The 23,182-nt window shown below is 39.0% G+C and overlaps 1 protein-coding gene across 1 annotated transcript in view; it reads left to right on the top strand.

Annotated features, from left to right (window-relative positions):
• Positions 1-23,182, top strand: part of ano8b (anoctamin 8b) — a 136,478-nt gene that overhangs the window by 52,665 nt on the left and 60,631 nt on the right. The window contains exon 2 of the mRNA XM_061975852.2: positions 22,561-22,671. Coding sequence (XP_061831836.1) covers positions 22,561-22,671 — 111 coding nt within the window. The remainder of the gene's footprint in view (positions 1-22,560; positions 22,672-23,182) is intronic.

Below are 23,182 nucleotides of genomic sequence, written 5' to 3'. Positions count from 1 at the left end.
AGCTGCATGAAATTTACCTGGCACTGTTTTTCCATTCCATTTACCGTAACAACCTGCTGTAAAAAACACTGGAAGTTTTCCGGTAAAATTGTGTTTTTTGCAGTAAAATCTAAAGATTTTATTCTACAGCATACAAAAAAATAAAATATTCATATGCATTGGCAATTATATACTGTACATGTATTCATACATACACATTTATATTCATATATTATTCACTTTTACATGCGGCCCTGCAACCGCATGTGGCTCTGAATGAAAACAAATTTGACAAGTTTAATCCAATGTGATCTACTTAATTTCATGTAAATAACTGCTTACTTTTGATGTCATATCTTGTTATCTTATTAGTTATTAGCGTGCCTGCTCCTGGCTTGCGCTCGGTATGAAACATGTTTAGTCTCGTCCTCCAGTGAAAAAGTACGTGATCATTTTTTGGTAAAGTACTAAGAATGCAGTTTATTTGCTGTAATGATGGAAGTGGTCATTATTAGCTTAGGGGAGCCAGGCCACTTGTCAGTAAGTCCCTGGAAACAGGAGGCCTTTAAGGGCAAAAACCAAAAGATTAAAACATCTAAGCCAACAATAGGAAATATTTTAATTATTTATCTGATATTGTTACACCACCATCATGTGTTTTTGTTAGATTAGAATTGCAATTAAAATGGGAATCATTCAATGATCTATCAGTATCAACATTAGTATGACTAATTCTGCCCCTGTAACTAATTTTGTATTGGATCGATACCCAAATGTATTTCCCAAAACGTATGTAAAGTATTGAAACCACAGGAGAATAAGTGCTTATTACATTTTAACAATAGTGTAGATGTAAACATGTTACGGCAGAAAGTAAGCAACTATTACCAGCTAATTAACTAGTAGATTAATAATAGTTTTGAGAAAATAATACAAACGGAAATGATGCAATATGTTACAATATACGTCATCAGCAAAATTCGACTTTTGAAATGCTTTTTATTATCATTTGGATATCGTTATCGCAGGAGGTTGCAATATATGTCACAATACAGAGTTTAGGCCATATTGCCCATCTCTATTTGCCTTGTTCATCCTTTATGACTGTGATCTGATCTTGGGTATGTCTAATGTTCGTTGTAATTGTATAGATTGTAAAAGAGTTAAAGTTAAAGTTAAAGTTAAAGTACCACTGATAGTCACACACACTAGGTGTGGTGAAATTACCCTCTGCATTTGACCCATCCCCTTGTTCCACCCCCTGGGAGGTGAGGGGAGCAGTGAGCAGCAACAATGGCCGCGCTCGGTAATCATTTTGGTGATTTAACCCCCAATTCCAACCCCTGATGCTGAGTGCCAAGCAGGCGGTTTCAAAATTATCGGTTTAGGTTTCAAAAAGTAAAATGTATGACTTTTTAAAACACCGCTGTGTACACGGACGTAGGGAGAAGTACAGAGCGACAATAAACCTTCAAGGCACTGCCGTTGCGTGCCGGCCCAGACACATTATATCTACGGCTTTTCACACACACAAGTGAATGCAAGCATACTTGGTAAACAGCCATACAGGTCACACTGAGGGTGGCCGTATAAACAACTTTAACACTGTTGCAAATATGCGCCACACTGTGAACCCACACCAAACAAGAATGACAAACACATTTCGGGAGAACATCCGCAGGGACGGCGTGGCGAAGTTGGTAGAGTGGCCGTGTCAGTAATCGGAGGGTTGCTGGTTACTGGGGTTCAATCCCCACCTTCTACCATCCTAGTCACGTCCGTTGTGTCCTTGGGCAAGACACTTCACCCTTTGCTCCTGATGGCTGCTGGTTAGCGCCTTGCATGGCAGCTCCCGCCATCAGTGTGTGAATGTGTGTGTGAATGGATGAATGTGGAAATACTGTCAAAGCGCTTTGAGTACCTTGAAGGTAGAAAAGCGCTATACAAGTATAACCCATTTATCATTATTTACCATAACACAACATAAACACAACAAAACAAATACCCAGAATCCCTTGCAGCACTAACTCTTCCAGGAAGCTACAATATACACCCCCCATCACAATCATGCTCAGGGAGAGCATGTCCCAAATTCCAAGCTGCTGTTTTGAGGCATGTTAAAAAAAATAATGCACTTTGTGACTTCAATAATAAATATGGCAGTGCCATGTTGGCATTTTTTTCCATAACTTGAGTTGATTTATTTTGGAAAACCTTGTTACATTGTTTAATGCATCCAGCGGGGCATCACAACAAAATTAGGCATAATAATGTGTTAATTCCACGACTGTATATATCGGTATCGGTTGATATCAGAATCGGTAATTAAGAGTTGGACAATATCGGAATATCGGATATCGGCAAAAAAGCCATTATCGGACATCTCTAGTAATAGGTCCCATTCTTATTAGGTATGAATCCCAAAATAATTGTGTTAGTATTCTTTCAAACCAAGCACAAATAAATATATAAACTCTATCATTGTGGAATATGGAAGCAAATTGCTGCAGTTTCGCATACAAAATACTTATCAAGCCGACTCACTCAGCAGGCAAGGATTTCTGGAGTCTGTGACCTTAATTTTACAGTTTCATAGCTGGCTTCAACCTATTAATATAATACTTTCCTTCTCAGGCTCTTGGCGTACCTGAAGCGACACGAACACATCACACAGCACACAGAAATGACCCTGAGAGCAACTCAGATCAGAGCGAAACACGCCGATGATGACGCTTGGCAGATTTCACCCAACAATTTCCTTCTTTTTGTCTCTCGCTGGGAGTAATACAGACGATATCTGTAGAGCAGGGGCGGGCAAACTACGGCCCACCAATGAGTTCCGAAGTGAGAGACTCCATCTTTTCTAGCGGTACACAGCTCATTACAGCAATCATAGGGGTTTAATTATTTTGGAAGTGAGAGGTGAGAGGGTTTAGAGTTGGAGGAGTGAACTTGCATAACATATGCAAGTTTAAGGTTGGAACACATTCACACGCCTACCCTCATACAAACAAGTGTGATCAGTCCCTTGTTTTGCTTCCTCCTTAGTTCAACACATTTCAGCACTTCCTCAGGTTATCAAAGGTGCCGTGATTGTGGAAGGATACATTTTTTAACATTTAGTATTAGAGATGTCCGATAATATCGGACTGACGATATTATCGGCCGATAAATGCTTTAAAGTGTAATATCGGAAATTATCGGTATTGGTTTCAAAATTATCGGTATCAGTTTCGAAATGTAAAATGTATGACTTTTTAAAACGCTGCTGTGTACACGGACGAAGGGAGAAGTACAGAGCGCCAATAAACCTTGAAAGCACTGCCTTTGCGTGCTGGCCCAGTCACATGATATCTACGGCTATGCACACACACAAGAGAACGCAAGCCATACTTGGTCAATGGCCATACAGGTCACACTGAGGGTGGCCGTATAAACAACTTTAACACTGTTACAAATATGCGCCACACTGTGAACCCACACCAAACAAGAATGACAAACACATTTCGGGAGAACATCCGCACCGTAACACAACATAAACACAACAGAACAAATACCCAGAACCCCTTGCAGCAATAACTCTTCCGGGACACTACAATATACACCCCCCGCTACCCCTACACCCCCCACCTCAACCCCGCCCACCTCAACCTCCTCATGCTCTCCCAGGGAGAGCATGTCCCAAATTCCAAGCTGCTGTTTTGAGGCATGTTAAAAAAAAAAAGCACTTTGTGACTTCAATAATAAATATGGCATTGCCATGTTCGCATTTTTTTCCATAACTTGAGTAGATTTATTTTGGAAAACCTTGTTACATTGTTTAATGCATCCAGCGGGGCATCACAACAAAATTAGGCATAATAATGTGTTAATTCCACGACTGTATATATCGGTATCGGTTGATATCGGTATCGGTAATTAAGAGTTAGACAATATCCGAATATCGGATATCGGCAAAAAAGCCATTATCGGACATCTCTATTTGGTATGAAAACCAGACAAGCAATATACTTTCCTTGGCAAAAGAAAACCTAAATATGGTTTGGTTTCCTAAAAGCTGTATTATTGTTATTTACTGTATTTTCCGGACTATACAGCACACCGAGATATAAGCCGCTCTCACTAAATTGTAGAAGAAACTAATATTTTTCCATATAATAGCCACACTAGACTATAAGCCGCAGATATATACATTGTGAAATGAGTTATTTACACAGAAACCTTGTTGTCTTCATGGACCCACTAGCTGCGGAAGCTAGCTCTCCAATCAGCTAAACAGACTCAATAACTCCACAGCAACGTTCTAGTGAATTTACTGAGGAATTAGTGAAACGGAGACAATACAAAAATAATGCCATCGTAAGTTAATAATACTAACGCAGACACTTGTAAACCTGTTAGCAAATTAACTAATGCTAACGACGCTAGCTTGATTGCATTACGATAGCGTGTACAAATATGCATGAAAACACCCCCACAAGCATCACACATGGAACGGTTTAGTAAGTATAATTTTTTTACATACATTTTAAAACTTACAAACATTGATTAGAGCGATGAATGAAGAAACCATACGAGTAGAAACGCTATTGACGACCAGCAGACAGAACGGCACTTAGAACGGCACTTGTACTTCTAGTTCAAGGCTCGAAACAGAAGGAAATACTGTAGACTTTCAACCCGCAGCACCTGCAGTGAGCAAACTTGTCCAAAAGAAGGTGCAATAGCACACACAATAAGACACCTTTTCAATCTCTGTGTTGGTGTTACTATGTAAGTTTGTTGTATACACCATTAGCGAAGAAAAAAACATAGATTAACCACACCTTTGTATAAACTGCAGGGTTCAAAGCTTGGGAAAAAAGTAGCGGCTTATAGTCCAGAAAATATGGTAAGTTAAAGTTAAAGTCCCAACGATAGTCACACACACACTAGGTGTGGTGAAATTATCCTCTGCATTTGACCCATCCCCATGTTCACCCCCTGGGAGGTGAGGGGAGCAGTGAGCAACAGCGGTGGCCGCGCTCGGGAATTATTTTGGTGATTTAACTCCCAATTCCAACTCTTGATGCTGAGTGCCAAGCAGGGAGGCAATGGGTCCCATTTTTATAGTCTTTGGTTTGAACTCACGACCTTCCAGTCTCGGGGTTAGAGACGCATGTTATTTTTTTTCCAAACTGATAACATCCTGCTATTCAAAACCAACAACAGTAACCTTTTTATATCAATATTTTTTTAAATGTAGATTTAAGTGGCGGTAAGAAAAACTCAAACAAAGGTAAATGTGACACTTGGATCCGGCCATGTTTGTTTACACCGCAAGGTTTGGTGAGTTTAAGGGAAGTTAGGACTGCCTGTCAGGTAGGAGCGCTTGATTTATTCACCCTGAACCACCTCCAGCACAATATGGGTAATCTCGCCTCAATGGAGCATTTTTTTTAAATGTATCTGATCTTTTTTTTATGTTATAGCTGTCTCTGTGTGATGTCAAAATTCCTAATATGTCTTAATTCCTAATAATTATCCTGCACCCTTAATTTAAATGTTTGAAGTAAGCATCTCCAGTAAATAAGCAGTATTGTACCGTTTCAATCACGCTTTTACAATAATTAACATTTAAAGGCCTACTGAAATGCGATTTTCTTATTTAAACGGGGATAGCAGGTCCATTCTATGTGTCATACTTGATCATTTCGCGATATTGCCATATTTTTGCTGAAAGGATTTAGTAGAGAACATCGACGATAAAGTTCACAACTTTTGGTCGCTGATAAAAAAGCCTTGCCTGTACCGGAAGTAGCAGACGAGTAGCGTGACGTCACAGGTTGTGGAGCTCCTCACATCTGCACATTGTTTACAATGATGGCCACCAGCAGCGAGAGCGATTCGGACCGAGAAAGCGACGATTTCCCCATTAATTTGAGCGAGGATGAAAGATTCGTGGATGAGGAAAGTGAGAGTGAAGGACTAGAGGGCAGTGGGAGCGATTCAGATAGGGAAGATGCTGTGAGAGGCGGGTGGGACCTGATATTCAGCTGGGAATGACTAAAACAGTAAATAAACACAAGACATATATATATATATATACTCTATTAGCCACAACACAACCAGGCATATATTTAATATGCCACAAATTAATCCCGCATAACAAACGCCTCCCCCCTCCCGTCCATATAACCCGCCAATACAACTCAAACACCTGCACAACACACTCAATCCCACAGCTCAAAGTACCGTTCACCTCCCCAAAGTTCATACAGCACATATAGTTCCCCAAAGTTACGTACGTGACATGCACATAGCGGCACGCACATACGGGCAAGCGATCAAATGTTTGGAAGCCGCAGCTGCATGCGTACTCACGGTACCGTGTCTGCGCATCCAACTCAAAGTCCTCCTGGTAAGAGTCTCTGTTGTCCCAGTTCTCCACAGGCCAATGTTAAAGCTTGACTGTCATCTTTCGGGAATGTAAACAATGAAACACCGGCCGTGTTTGTGTTGCTGCAGCCGGCCGCAATACACCGCTTCCCACCTACAGCTTTCTTCTTTGCTGTCTCCATTGTTCATTGAACAAATTGCAAAAGATTCACCAACACAGATGTCCAGAATACTGTGGAATTTTGCGATGAAAACAGACGACTTAATCGCTGGCCACCATGCTGTCCCAAAATGTCCTCTACAATCCGTGACGTCACGCGCAGACGTCATCATACCGAGAGGTTTTCAGCAGGATATTTCGCGCAAAATTTAAAATTGCACTTTAGTAAGCTAACCCGGCCGTATTGGCATATGTTGCAATGTTAATATTTCATCATTGATATATAAACTATCAGACTGCGTGGTCGGTAGTAGTGGATTTCAGTAGGCCTTTAAAAGGTTAATATTAACTGTCGGTAATTTTACCGCAGTTTATCATTAATGCCGGTCATCTTTACATGCCTAGCATTTAGTTTAAGATTGAATCATTCTGTTGGGATTATTTTCCATCTCTTAATCATCACAATTACTCTTACCAGTCGCATCGATTAAAAACGATGACTTTTTTTTTGCTTTTGTCAAGAGATATAATTGATATGAAGCATGATTTAGGTCAGCCTCTTGGCCCGGCGCGCCACAATATTTTCTGTTTCTCATGTGGCCCTTTTAAAATAATTGGCCGTCCCTGCTTTAGGTGAAACCCCCAACTGACAGTGAAGTCTAGGTTTTCTTTGAGACAGAAATGAGGAAGCCTTGTGGATTAAGGGGGAAACATCTTCAACCATTCAACCGTAAAAAAAAAAAAAAGCCCCAAGCTGCAATCTGTGCAGCACTCAAGAAAAAAAAATACCACAAGAATAAAATCATTGAATTACAAGAATTAAATAAAAGAATACTGGGTATTAAGTGGAAATATTATAAGAACAAAAATGTAACTGATTAATAACTGTATTGTTCTTGTGAACAGCCATAATGACATCAAATAAGCCAGAAAAGTCAGGGAGGTTTTTCATAATGCAGAGTGAGGTCAGCAGGGGACAAAGACAACAAAGTTGCAAAATTCTAACACATTAAAACATGTAAAACCGTGAGTGATTACCGTACTTAAACACAGTGATACTGCTCATTTCCTGGAAAAGCCGCCAGCGCTATTCAGCTTAAATGCTAACATGAATACAAGTAAATCCAGGGTTTCCCCTCGACTGCCAAGATACCTGAGGTGGTGAGAGCGTGGTCATGAGCATGGTAACAATGACGTAAATGGTAAATGGGTTATACTTGTATAGCGCTTTTCTACCTTCAAGGTACTCAAAGCGCTTTGACACTATTTCCACATTCACCCATTCACCCACACATTCACACACTGATGGCAGGAGCTGCCATGCAAGGCCCTAGCCACGACCCATCAGGAGCAAGGGTGAAGTGTCTTGCTCAAGGACACAGCGGACGTGACGAAGTTGGTAGTAGGTGGGGATCGAACCAGGAACCCTCAGGTTGCTGGCACGGCCACTCTCCCAACAGCGCCACGCCATCGAGTTATATCATAAGATTGGTAATAAAAGTTAAAAATAGTGTCGGACATTGTGTGCTTTATTTTGGGAGCTACAGTACAATATTTTACTTAAATGAGTTTTTCAAGCAAAAACAAAACAAAACCTTATTTCAAGGTGTGGCGGTAATGAAAATGCTGTGGCGGGGTGATCAATTCCATTAAGAGAAAACCCTGTGTACCGAATTCGGTACTATTATATGGTACCGACCAAAGTCTGTTGGTACTACTTGGTACAAATTCAAACGGTACCATCTTTTGATACCAGTTGCAGACTCGGGTCGGCTCAAGCACTTGGCTGGGATACAAGCAGTCAAGCACCCGAACTGCCTCTAAGTACTGTTACAATTTTCAAAGGCAACAAAGCAAAAAGAAAGCACTCCAAAGTACAGTAAGGCTTCACTGTTCAAAATGTGCTAGCTCAATGCTAATTTCTTTTGGATTTGCCACAGGCATGCAACCACGAAAGGGACAAGCGGTAGAAAATGGATGGATGGATGGATGGTACTGGTTAGCATTAGCAATTTTACATGGAAATTTAGACCTCCAAGTTTGATAATGAAAACTACAAATAAGATGCATGTTCCAATCAATCAGCTGGTGTGTAATAAGTACAATACTTAAAAGTTTAAACCAGGGGTGTCCAACTTTTTAAACTGAGAGCCGCACTCTGAAAAATTTAAAAAAGTGGGGGCCATTTATATTTGTATTAATTTTCAAGACAAAACCATACATTGTACATATTTTTAGTCTTTTTGAAAGAAACGGCTCCTCAAGATTTGTCTCCCTTCAAAGAGCCATACAGTCATGGTCAAAAGACCACACACTTGCAAAGAACATAATTTCATGGCTGTCTTTCATCCATCCATCCATTTTCTACCGCTTATTCCCTTCGGGGTCGCGGGGGGTGCTGGAGCCTATCTCAGCTACTATCGGGCGGAAGGCGGGTACACCCTGGACAAGTCGTCACCTCATCACAGGGCCAACACAGATAGACAGACAACATTCACACTCACATTCACACACGAGGGCCAATGTAGTGTTGCCAATCAACCTATCCCCAGGTGCATGTCTTTGGAGGTGGGAGGAAGCCGAAGTACCCGGAGGGAACCCACGCAGTCACGGGGAGAACATGCAAACTCCACACAGAAAGGTCTTGAGTTTCCAATAATTTCTACAACTCTTATTTTTTTGTGAGAGAGTGATTGGATCACATACTTGTTGGTCACAAAAAACATCCATGAAGTTTGGTTCTTTTATGAATTTATTATGGGTCTACTGAAAATGTGACCAAATCTGCTGGGTCAAAAGTATACATACAGCAATGTTAATATTTGGTTACATGTCCCTTGGCAAGTTTCACTGCAATAAGGCGCTTTTGGTAGCCATCCACAAGCTTCTGGTTGAATTTTTGACCACTCCTCTTGACAAAATTGGTGCAGTTCAGCTAAATTTGTTGGTTTTCTGACATGGACTTGTTTCTTCAGCATTGTCCACATGTTTAAGTCAGGACTTTGGGAAGGCCGTTCTAAAACCTTAATCCTAGCCTGATTTAGCCATTCCTTTACCACTTTTGACGTGTGTTTGGAGTCATTGTCCTGTTGGAACACCCAACTGCGCCTAAGACCCAACCTCAGTGCTGATGATTTTAGGTTGTCCTGAAGAATTTGGAGGTAATCCTCCTTTTTCATTGTTCCATTTACTCTCTGTAAAGCACCAGTTGCACTGGCAGCAAAACAGGCCCAGAGCATAATACTATCAACACCATGCTTGACGGTAGGCCTGGTGTTCCTGGGATTAAAGGCCTCACCTTTTCTCCTCCAAACATATTGCTGGGTATTGTGACCAAACAGCAACATTTTTATTTCATCTGACCACAGAACTTTTCTCCAGAAGGTTTTATCTTTGTCCATGTGATCAGCAGCAAACTTTAGACGAGCCTTAAGGTGTCGCTTCTGGAGCAAGGGCTTCCTTCTTGCATGATAGCCTGTCAGTCCAAGGTAATGCAAAACACGCTTGACTGTGGACACTGACACCTGTGTTCTAGCAGCTTCCAATTCATTGCAGACCTGCTTTTTGGTGGTTCTCGGTTGACTCTTGATCATCCTGACCAATTTTCTCATCAGCAGGTGATAGCTTGCGTTTTCTTCCTGATCGTGGCAGTGACAAAACTGTGCCATGCACTTATACTTACGAACAATTGTCTGCACAGTTGCTCTTGAGACCTTAAGCTGCTTTGAAATGGCTCCAAGTGACTTTCCTGATTTGGTCAAGTCAATGATTAGTTTTTTCAGATCTGTGCTGAGTTCCTTTGACTTTCCCATTGTTGCGTTTGTAACCGAGTCTAATGACTGCATCACACGAGCCCTATTTAAATGGGCTCAGAGAAGTCAACAGGTGTCGTTAATCATAATCACTCACATTAAGTTTAGAGGTCATGCCATGAAGCTAATTTGATTTGATTATAACTTTTCTACATCACCAAAATTGATAATGTATGTTGCTGTAAGTATACTTTTGACCCAGCAGATTTGGTCACATTTTCAGTAGACTCATAATAAATTCATAAAAGAACCAAACTTCATGAAGGTTTTTTGTGACAAACAAGTATGTGCTCCAATCACTCTATCACAAAAAAAAAAGAGTTGTAGAAAATATTGAAAACTCAATACAGCCATGACGTTCACTGGTACTTTAACTTAACATTATGTTCTTTACAAGTGTATGTAAACTTTTGACCACGACTGTACATCTCATCGTTGTATGTTATTAACAAGAGTTCATATTGGGATAAAAAGCCCTTCAATGATTGGCAGGCAGAGTAGTCTGGTGTGGTGAGTCAAGAACAAAAAAACATATACTCAGACAGCGTTGAGGCTGATAAATTGCAGCACTGTGAAAGCATTTAGGGATTGCCGCTGCAGGATTGCGTTGCCCTCAGCAATGAATACAAGACTCATTAGAATGGTTGTCGTGCCGCCGCATTGCCTGCAGCATTTCAGCCGAGGCACGGTGGTGCGGCCAGTCACATTTCAGTATCTGTGAGTACCTCTCAGGATTAAAAACTTTAATATGCTTTTTCTATACATCCTTTTGCAATGTTTAACAAAGACCTTCAGAATGGAGGAGCAGCGTGGACCAAGATAGGGCTGTGAAAACCTCTTTTGTAAGTACAGAAGCAATTACTTTCATAGCAATAATCTTTGGGCTGCTAGTCCATTTCTCTTCTTAATGCTTTTCAGCAGCAATCAATGCATTTTGGATATTTTTTTTCATGGCATTCTTGTTATGTGGCTTAAATAAATGAAAAATTATACATTTCAGCTATTTATGCCTGTTTTTAAATGACAACATACTGTGAGTCATTTTGGATTTACTGAAGTGATTGTGCCTAATATCACTGCTTCTGGTCTTTTTGTCTGGACAAGCGTTCTAAGAGGTCCTGTTAGAACAGGGGTCGGCAACCCAAAACGCTGAAAGAGCCATATTGGACCAAAAATACGAGAAACAAATGTGTCTGTAGCCGCAAAAAATGAAAAGCCGTATATAAGTCTTAAAATGAAGGCAACACATGACGTAAGTGTCTATATTAGCTATAATAGCCTACTATCAAAATGACTGTGTCGCAGGCTGAAGCAAATATTCGTTGACAGAAATTTTGAAATATAATATTTATTCTACACATTTTTACAACATTAGAAACCATTGGTGAATCAGAGGCTACTCAGAAGGTGAGATAACTCCTGGAAATGACTGGCTTTTAATGGCCAAAGGTATAGATGTGTGTGCCCAAGTTAAAGGAAACGGCTGTCTTCTTTTATTTAGATTTATTACAATCTTTGGCAAGCTAGGTAACGTTTGCTGTGGTCTGGAACAACATGGCACACAAATAACCATGAGAAATGCAGCCAATATTACACATACAAATCCCGTTTCCATATGAGTTGGGAAATTGTGTTAGATGTAAATATAAACGGAATACAATGATTTGCAAATCCTTTTCAACCCATATTCAGTTGAATGCACTACAAAGACAAGATATTTGATGTTCGAACTAATAAACTTAATTTTTTTTTTTGCAAATAATAATTAACTTAGAATTTCATGGCTTCAACACATGCCAAAGTAGTTGGGAAAGGGCATGTTCACCACTGTGTTACATCACCTTTTCTTTTAAAAACACTCAATAAACGATTGGGAACTGAGGAGACACATTTTTTAAGCTTCTCAAGTTCTTTCCCATTCTTGCTTGATGTACAGCTTAAGTTGTTCAACAGTCCGGGGTCTCTGTTGTGGTATTTTAGGCTTCATAATGTGCCACACATTTTCAATGGGAGACAGGTCTGGACTACAGGCAGGCCAGTCTAGTACCCGCACTCTTTTACTACGAAGCCACACTGTTTTAACACGTGGCTTGGCTTTGTCTTGCTGAAATAAGTAGGGGCGTCCATGATAACGTTGCTTGGATGGCAACATATGTTGCTCCAAAGCCTATATGTACCTTTTAGCATTAATGGTGCCTTCACAGATGTGTAAGTTACCCATGCCTTGGGCACTAATACACACCCCCATACCATCACAGATGCTAGCTTTTCAACTTTGCGCCAAGAACAGTCCGGATGGTTCTTTTCCTCTTTGTTGCGGAGGACACGACGTCCACAGTTTCTAAAACAATTTGAAATGTGGACTTGTCAGACCACAGAACACTTTTCCACTTTGCATCAGTCCATCTTAGATGAGCTTGGGCCCAGCGAAGCCGGCGGCGTTTCTGGGTGTTGTTGATAAATGGCTGTTGCTTTGCATAGTAGAGTTTTAACTTGCACTTACAGATGTAGCAACAAACTGTAGTTACTGACAGTGGGTTTCTGAAGTGTTCCTGAGCCCATTTGGTAATATCCTTTAAACACTGATGTCACTTTTGATCGAAGATCCGTAATATCATCGCTTACGTGCGGTGATTTTTCCAGATTCTCTGAACCTTTTGATGATATTACGGACCGTAATGGTGAAATCCCTAAATTCCTTGCAATAGCTCGTTGAGAAATGTTGTTCTTGAACTGTTCGATAATTTGCTCACGCATTTGTTCACAAAGTGGTGACCCTCGCCCCATCCTTGTTTGTGAATAACTGAGCATTTCATGGAAGCTGCTTTTATAACCAATTATCACACCCACCTGTTCCCAATTAGCTTGTTCACCTGTGAGATGTTCCAAATAAGTGTTTGATGAGCATTCCTCAACTTTATCAGTCTTTTTGCCACTTGTGCCAGCTTTTTTGAAACATGTAGCAGGCATCAAATTCCAAATGAGCTAATATTTGCAAAAAATAACAAAGTTTTCCAGTTCTAACATTAAGTATCTTGTCTTTGCAGTTTTCTCAGTTAAACATAGGTTGAAAAAGATTTGCAAATCAATGTATTCTGTTTTTATTTACAGTTTACATAACGTGCCAACTTCACTGGTTTTGGGTTTTGTACCATTTACCATAAAAAAATTAAACCTGTAGTGTTCAGTATCCAGTATTTATTTCACAGTCACACTGCTTGAATTATTGGCCTAAAAGTTACTGAATTGATTTCAACGCACTGAATCGTCTCAGATCGTATGGTTCTATATAAACTAATATTGTCCCTGAATCGTATCGGCAGCATCAAATTGTGATTCGAATGGAATTGTTGTTAAAACAAATCGTCACAACTAGAGATGTCTGATAATTTCGGCCTGCCGACATTATCGGCCGATAAATGCGTTAAAATGTAATATCGGAAATGATCGGTATCGTTTTTTTTTCATCGGTATCGTTTTTTTAAATTTTTTTATATTATTATTATTAATTTTTTTATTAAATCAACATAAAAAACACAAGATACACTTACAATTAGTGCACCAACCCAAAAAACCTCCTTCCTCCATTTACACTCATTCACACAAAAGGGTTGTTTCTTTCTGTTATTAATATTCTGGTTCCTACATTATATATCAATATATATCAATACAGTCTGCAAGGGATACAGTCTGCAAGGGATACAGTCTGTAAGTACACATGATTGTGCGTGCTGCTGGTCCACTAATAGTACTAACCTTTAACAGTTAATTTGACTAATTTTCATTAATTATTAGTTTCTATGTACCGTATTTTTCGTACTATAATTCGCAGTTTTTTTCATAGTTTGGCCGGGCTCCAGTGCAACTTATATATGTTTTTTTCCTTCTTTTTTATGCATTTTCGGCAGGTGCGACTTATACTCCGAAAAATACGGTAACTGTTTTTATATTGTTTTACTTTCTTTTTTATTCAAGAAAATGTTTTTAATTTATTTATCGCATTTTATTTTATTTTATTTTTTTTAAAGTACCTTATCTTCACCATACCTGGTTATCCAAATTAGGCATAATAATGTGTTAATTCCACGACTGTATATATCGGTTGATATCGGTATCGGTTGATATCGGTATCGGTAATTAAAGAGTTGGACAATATCGGAATATCGGATATCGACAAAAAGCCATTATCGGACATCCCTAGTCACAACCCTAGTTGTTAATATTTTGATAAGGCAAGCACAAGAATAGTTTTCATGGATGTTGCTTTCTTGATTTCCAACCTCCTAACTGGGACGTTTGTAATTTAGCGGTGACATCATTCCCAACTTCCAACTCCCGAGGTTAATGGAACGCAGAATTTCTTATATCCCCCAGTAGACTTGATATGGAAGCGTTAAAAACTACAACGTGGATGACGAGGTGGCGACACAGTCAATGGAGGCTTGACACGGAGGAGAACTTAGGCACGTCAATAAGACCGCCTGCAAAATGGCACATTTTAAAGAGATAGTCAAAAATTCATGAAGATGGCGAGTAGAACATAATCTATGCTACATTTGGACCAAATAACTATCATTACATGTTATGTAGACCACATGGAAGTGTTTTAAATGTAGATAAAAATATCATAATATGACTCCTTTAAAGATACAACACTCGCCTCAAATCTGAGATGGGGTTTTCCAGTGGTTTTATATAAATGGAAGAACTTTTAATGTTGCTTTTGATGATGTAATGTCTAATGTGTCCAACCTGTCATGTGGTGTGGCCCAGGGTTCTGTTATGGTGCCTGTTTTGTTTTTGTTCTATCTGATGCCGCTTGGGAGGTTGATCAGTAGTTTTAAAAATGTTTCTTATCATTTCTATGCAGATGATATTCAACTGTTATGCTCCTTCAATGATTCAGAGTTTCACTTTTGATCTGAGTTCTTGGAGTGCGTATCCTGTATTAAAAACTGGTTGTCCTCACATTTCCTCCAGATAAATTCTAACAAAACGGAAACTCTGATAATTGTTCCCGATAAAAAAAATCCCCCTGATCAAGAACTACCTTGGTGCTCTGGGTGCATCTGTTAAAAGCAGCCTCAGAAACCGTGGGGTTGTGTTGGATCAGTCAATGTCTGGAGGGTCACTGCCGTCAACTGACCAAAAACTGTTTTTATCATCTCAGAAATATTTCTTAAGTGAGAAATTTGTTGTCAAAATTGGATCTCGAAATGATCATTCACACGTTAATTTCGTCTCGTATTGACTATCGCAATTCTCTTTTCACTTCTTTCAACAAGTCAACGCTAAAGAAACGTCAGTCTGTACAAAATGCGGCTGCCAGACTTTTGACCGGTGCACCCAGAACAGCCCATATTATCCCCGTTTTATCCAGTCTTCATTGGCTTCCAGTTAAATTCCGCATTGAGTTTAAAATGTTAGCCCTGACTAGGGATGTCCGATAATATCGGACCGCCGATATTATTGGCCGATAAATGCTTTAAAAAGTAATATCGAAAATTATCGGTATAGGTTTCAAGATCATCGGTATCGGTTTCCAAAAGTAAAATTTGTGACTTTTTAAAACGCTGATGTGTACACGGACGCAGGAAGATGTACAGAGCGCCAATTAATCCTTGAAGGTGCAGCCTTTGCGTACTGGCCCAGTCACGTACTATTTACGGCTTGACACGCACTGGCGAATGCAAGCATACTTGATCAACAGCCATACAGGTCTCACTGAGGGTGGCCGTATAAACAACTTTAATACTGTTACAAATATGCGTCACACTGTGAACCCACACCAAACAAGAATGACAAACACATTTCGGGAGAACATCCGCACCGTAACACAACATAAACACAACAGAACAAATACCCAGAACGCCTTGCAGATGCTTGTTTTCATTCAGAAAAATCTACCTCTCACACGTGATGACAAGGAGAAAAAGAATTAGCCCGCTCTTTGAGCTTCATTTGTTGCTGGACTGAGTGAAGCTGTTTTATTTATGTTTTGTGACTTTTTTCCCCATGCACTTTAAAGGATGGCTGTGTTTTCTACTAGCCTAGACTGAAGCAGTTTTATTAATGTCCATGCACTCTAAAGGATGGCTGTGTTATCTACTAGTCTAGACTGAAGCAGTTTTTTATTTTTGTGCCTTTCTTGTTTTTATTTGCACATTTTTGTTACTCATACGAATACGTTAAGAACAGGGCAGGTTGAGCCCAGTTTATAGTATACTCTGGACTGAAGCTGTGTCTTCATTGTTTTTGTAGCTGTTGTTTTAGGCATGTTTAAAAATTAAAAAAAGCACTTTGTGAAAGTCATGTTGGCACTTTTTTCCATAACTTGAGTTGATTTATTTTGGAAAACCTTGTTACATTGTTTAATGCATCCAGCGGGGCATCACAACAAAATTAGGCATAATAATGTGTTAATTCCACGACTGTATATATCGGTATCGGTAATTAAGACTTGGACAATATCGGAATATTGGATATCGGCAGAAAAGCCATTATCGGACATCCCCAGTCCTGACATTCCGTGCGTTGCATGGTGGGGCCCCTCAGTACATCACTGACTTGCTATGCCCCTACTCTTCAGGGCGCAGCCTCCAGTCTTCAGGCCAGGGTCTTCTAAAGAACCCAAAAACTTGTTTTAAAACCCTGTGGAGACCTGGCATTCCAGGCTATAGCCCCCAGACTCTGGAACAATTTGCACCAGTCCCTCTGTGATCTTGACTGTGTTGACACTTATAAGAAACATTTGAAAACTTCTCTTTTTAGTAAAGCTTTTAGTAAATGCACTTTTTAACTATCAATATTAAACCACTTTGTATTTTTTTTATGATGTTGCCCCTGTTGTTTTAATTGAATTGTTTTTTTACTTCACCTATGTTTTTGTACAGCGCTTTGTGATTTTATCTGTGAAAAGCGCTTTAAAAATAAAATGTACTTACTTACTTACTGACTGTTACTTCTCTTTACACAGGCTGTTTTGTGTTTCAGATAAGGCAAACAGATAATCTGACTTGATGCAGTGTGTGAAAGTTCAGCTTTATTTATTTGTAACATGGAGCGAATGGGTTCAATAGTTTGAGTCTTGTCTAATGTAAGCTGTTGTTTTTTTTTTTACAACTTAGTCGTCACCGTTCTGACATGGAATAAGGGGCAACTTTCCGAAGTTGGATCAGTGCAGTTAAATAGGCAAGACATTTTCATTCTGTGTATTCTATTCAACTTTTGAATGGCTCTAATTGCAGTTGTATAGTGGTATCTGTGTGAAGGAGGCTTTTTGGGTAACAGGGGAAAAGATGACGGTCAAATAGCATGACAATCAGCATTGCTGTTGGTGTTGCAGCTTTTTTAAATACCAGCAATTAAATGTTTAAGTTGTTTAAAAAAACAAAAAACATTATAATATTAAGAGAAAAACGTTACCTTACAAAAAAGTTGCAATTTAACAACAATATAGTCATAATATTTTGAGATACATCTTTAAATAGTAAAGAAAAAATATATTATTTTATAAAAGTCATAATCCATCCATCCATCTTCTTCCGCTTATCCGAGGTCGGGTCGCGGGGGCAGCAGCCTAAGCAGGGAAGCCCAGACTTCCCTCTCCCCAGCCACTTCGTCCAGCTCTTCCTGTGGGACCCCGAGGCGTTCCCAGGCCAGCCGGGAGACATAGTCTTCCCAACGTGTCCTGGGTCTTCCCCGCGGCCTCCTACCGGTCGGACGTGCCCTAAACACCTCCCTAGGGAGGCGTTCGTGTGGCATCCTGACCAGATGCCCGAACCACCTCATCTGGCTCCTCTCGATGTGGAGGAGCAGCGGCTTTACTTTGAGCTCCTCCCGGATGGCAGAGCTTCTCACCCTATCTCTAAGGGAGAGCCCCGCCACCCGGCGGAGGAAACTCATTTCGGCCGCTTGTACCCGTGATCTTGTCCTTTCGGTCATAACCCAAAGCTCATGACCATAGGTGAGGATGGGAGCGTAGATCGACCGGTAAATTGAGAGCTTTGCCTTCCGGCTCAGCTCCTTCTTCACCACAACGGATCGATACAGCGTCCGCATTACTGAAGACGCCGCACCGATCCGCCTGTCGATCTCACGATCCACTCTTCCCTCACTCGTGAACAAGACTCCGAGGTACTTGAACTCCTCCACTTGGGGCAAGATCTCCTCCCCAACCCGTAGATGGCACTCCACCCTTTTCCGGGCGAGAACCATGGACTCGGACTTGGAGTCATAATGTTACGAGAAAAACTTCAAACTTCTGTGGGAATTAAATAATCTTATGATGAAAAAAGTTGAAATAGTTGTACATTTAAAAAATAGCAAGTGGGGGGAAAGGGGTAATTTTATGAGAATGAAATCAAAATATTAAGAGAACCAAGTTCTATTATTAAGAGAAATGTTTTTGTAATCTTATGAGCAAAAAAGTTGTAATTTTACTCCAATAAAGTGGTAATGTTATGAGATAGAAAATGTATTTTTATAAAATGTAAAATAAATAAATAATTAAAAAAAAAAAAAAAAAAAAAAAAAATATATATATATATATACATATATATATATATATATATATATATATATATATATATATATATATATATATATATATATATATATATATATATATATATATACTGTATATATGTACTTTATTTTTTTGTAAAGTAATGTTCTAGGTGACAAGCGAAACAAATAAAAAACTTTCAACTTTTGGAAAAATCTGGTTGGGAAAACCTATTATGACAGTAAAGTCAAAACATTGTGGCAATAAATTTGACATATTAAAAAAAAATTGACGAGAAGGAAGTATAAATATTTATAAAGTTGAATTCCTAATTGTGAGCATGTCTAACAGCAGACCGCCACAAATGAATTAAAGTATGGGAACCACATAACAAATACAATATAAGTACGACGAAATGTTGAGGCATCGAAAAATTGTTGAAGACAAGATAAAGACATGACATTCAGTCTTCCATTTAATCTAATTCCAGAATGAATCATATATAATCGGATTTCATCATAAATTCTATAATGAAATCAACTTGACTTACAAAATCCGCCGAAAATCACTTTTTAGTATGATATGTTGCGTTGTATGTAACATATCATATGATGGCCATCATTCACAATCCCTATGTGAGACAAGAACACACGTCTTTCCCTTTTCTGTGCGTTATAAATAGAGAAAAAGTGCTGGTACGAGGCGGTTAACAGTACAGTAGTACTTCAACTCACCAGTCTAATTGGCTTTATGAAGGAGCTCTTAATCTAAAATCTCAAATCAGTGCCTCTCATTGAAATTAATTGAAATCAATTGTAATTTGTGCTCGCCCGTCACCTCCCAAAAATGTACAAATTTAACATGTAACACGCCTTTGAAATATAAAAACTAACGTTTAGATGAGTAATATTGTATAATAGAATGTACTACTATAGAATGTTCTGCTAACAACTACAGTAGTTTTATGAAATAATAATAATGTACAGTATTTACCTTGGACAGTGGACTTCTACGGCATCTCCTCACAGCTGCTTCGCCGTCAAAACATCATCTGCAGGTTTTTCATATATTCATAAATAAATGTGCGCCGTTTTGATATTATTTCAACATTCTTAGCTGACGTAAAACTCATTCTGCTTCAGTATGGCGCAGACTAGCAGTGCTATGCGCCAATGCTTCAACAAGTTAGCTGGCTATACGCTCTGTCATGTTTTTGATAATTTATTTTTTTAAAGAGTCAATGAATAGGTAACACTTTAGTATGGGGTATATATTTACCATTAATTAGTTGCTTATTAACATAGGGTTAAGGTTAGGATTAGGGTTAGGGAAGACTCTTAGTTAATGGGGGGGTATAGCTCGGTTGGTAGAGCGGCCATGCCAGCAACTTCAGGGTTGCAGGTTCGATCCCCGCTTCCGCCATCCTAGTCACTGCCGTTATGTCCTTGGGCAAGACACTTTACCCAACTGCTCCCAGTGCCACCCACACTGGTTTAAAAAAAAAAAAAATGTAACTTAGATATTGGACTTCACAATGTAAAGCGCTTTGAGTCACTTGAGAAAAGCGCTATATAAATATAATTCACTTCACTTCACTTCACTTAATGGCTTACTTGTAGTATAATAAGACCATGCAGAATAAGACATTAATAAGTACTTAATAAGTACTCAGTTACTTAATAATGACTAATTAAGAACCAATATGTTACTAATTTGCATTTTAATAAGCAACTAATTAATGGTGAATATGTTCCCCATACTAAAGTGTTACCAATAAATATTAGGGATTTAACGGTATCAAACTATCACAGTACGATGTTATCACGGTATTAAGGCCACGGTACGATATTATTGTAGTGTATGTCCAAAAAAAAGACCTAAAAATGCCATATTGTGTAAAAAACACAACATGTTTGTATTTAATACTAAAAACATATTTTTTTAGGAGCAAAGAATTGTGCAGGAACATCCACTGTTTTCAGAAAATATATTTTTTTAAAAACCTTATAGTTGCGTATCTTTAAAGTGACAATGTAAACATCCAGTGTAAAACAATAATGTTCACTTTAGTGAATGCTTTTTTTTTATTTTTTAGAAAAGTTAACTAACAATTTAATTTTTAACATTAGCTTAGCTGGCTTCAAATATATTTTCTGGATGACGGTTTAAGAGGTGGCGACTTGTCCAGGGATACTCTTGGATTAATTTATGCCACCTTTAAAGCGTTCTGAAAAACATCCAAAAACCTCCAACAACACTCATTTTACATGCCGTGACCTGCATAGTAACCAAGCTTCAGCGACATTGTTATTGTAAGAGCTAACACAGAGGAACTACTTTTCTGGCGTCATGACACATTAGCTAATAACCTGCTAAAAGACCTGCTCAGTGGCCTTGTGGTTAGAGTGTCCGCCCTGAGACTGGAAGGTTGTGAGTTCAAACCCCGGCCGAGTCATACCAAAGACTATAAAAATGGGACCCATTGCCTCCCACTCAGCATCAAGGGTTGGAATTGGGGGTCAAATCACCAAATGATTCCCGAGCGCTCCTCACTGCCTCCCCTCACCTCCCAGGGGGTGAACATGGGGATGGGTCAAATGCAGAGGATAATTTCACCACAACTTCACCTAGCGTGTGTGTGACTACCGTTGGGACTTTAACTTTAACATTGGTTGCTACACACCATAAAATAAAGAAAAAGAAGAAGAAGAAGTAACTTGAGCTGCTTTGCTGCTGTATTGCCTTTGAGTGAATAAGTTATTGCTACTATGGTTTACAAATCATGTATGGTAGAAGGTTGTGGAACCAAGCTGAGAAGTTGGTCTACTTTGAAAACAACACAGAAAACATCATAAACTCGACTAATAGACGAATATGAAATTAGCAGCTCAAAGAGAGCACCTGTGCTGAAAGATACAACCATCCTATCAGTCGGCATCCCAGTAAGAGTGGACATTGTAAGTCATTATTTTATGTTCTTATTTGAAACCTTTAGCAAAAGTGATATATAATAACATGCCAAGGCTCTTACAAAGTTAAAGTTAAAGTACCAATGAGTGTCATATTCTCTGCATTTGACCCATCACCTTTCTCTGCCATTAGTGGTAGCAAACACAGGAAGTTCTCTCTGTGTTGTTGTTATCGGAAGTAGTGTTCATTGCAATTAGCTCTTTGATATCAATGCCCCAAGAAATAAGTTACGGTAATGCTTAAAATGACCAAAATACTGTAAATATTACATGTTATCATGCATATGCCTGTCACTACATTACATACAATACACACTTACATACAGTATGTTCATGAAACACTGTTGCAGGTTTTTGTATGATTTCTAGAGGGCTTTATAGGCGGAATACATCCTATCCCCATTACCTGCATTGTTAGCTGCCAGGTACTAAAATGTTTTACTATTTAGAACTCACAGGAAAGGGAAATACTTTTCTCGTCTCACATAGAGATTGTGGATGATGGGATTTTTTTCCTTTTTTTTTAAGTGCAGTTTTCCTTTTAAGTACATTTTTTTTTAATCATTTTGTCAAGTCTGCCATTCATATCTTGTGATGAAAGAGGGCCTGGTGTTTACATATGTCCTGTCAAGTGGTTAGCAGAATGATTCAGGGTTTGCCCAAAATGTGAAGAAATAACATTGCTCCTCCCTCTGTATCCTTGTGAAAAAGGTCTTACTGTTTTTCTCCCCGTTTTTGCTCTTCTCACCCACACAGATAAGTTGTTTGGAAAGAGGCTGCTGCAGGCTGGCAGACACGTCATGTCACATAAGTCTTGGATGAAAACGGTGCCCACGGAGAACTGTGATGTCCTCATGACATTTGCAGGTCATGCAGACGAACATAATCATACTTTTATTTCCTTTATAGTGCGGGGATGCAGTAAATATTATTAATTCATTACTTGGATGACATTGGATTACCCTGTGTCATATCACACATACTAGTATTGGACTGGATTTATTTGTACCAAATATATGAATGTATATTTCTTCATATTGAGTGTAAGGGGAAAAAAGTGTTGAAACGTCACAATTCCAATAATTCTTGACCAAGTTTCTACCAATTTTCCATACATATATTGATTGTCATATCCTAGCACTTTTTGGAAACACTATCATTTATTATTTATTTACACTATTTATAATTAATATTTTCGGAATGCAATGTTTTATCTTTTGTCTGCTACTTTTTTGTGTTTTTTCAAGCTAAATGATACCCTTTATCCCAATAAAAATGCCCTAACATGCTGAGTTTGGCCAGGGAGTGAACAATTCTGGTCATAACTGCATATCTTGCGAAGGAAAACCCTTTGGAAAAAACTCAGTAACACTAAAAT

Source organism: Nerophis lumbriciformis, linkage group LG14 (assembly GCF_033978685.3).
Source record: "Nerophis lumbriciformis linkage group LG14, RoL_Nlum_v2.1, whole genome shotgun sequence".
In the NCBI taxonomy this organism is placed as follows: Eukaryota; Metazoa; Chordata; class Actinopteri; order Syngnathiformes; family Syngnathidae; genus Nerophis; species Nerophis lumbriciformis.
This window is presented reverse-complemented; position numbering and strand designations above follow the sequence as displayed.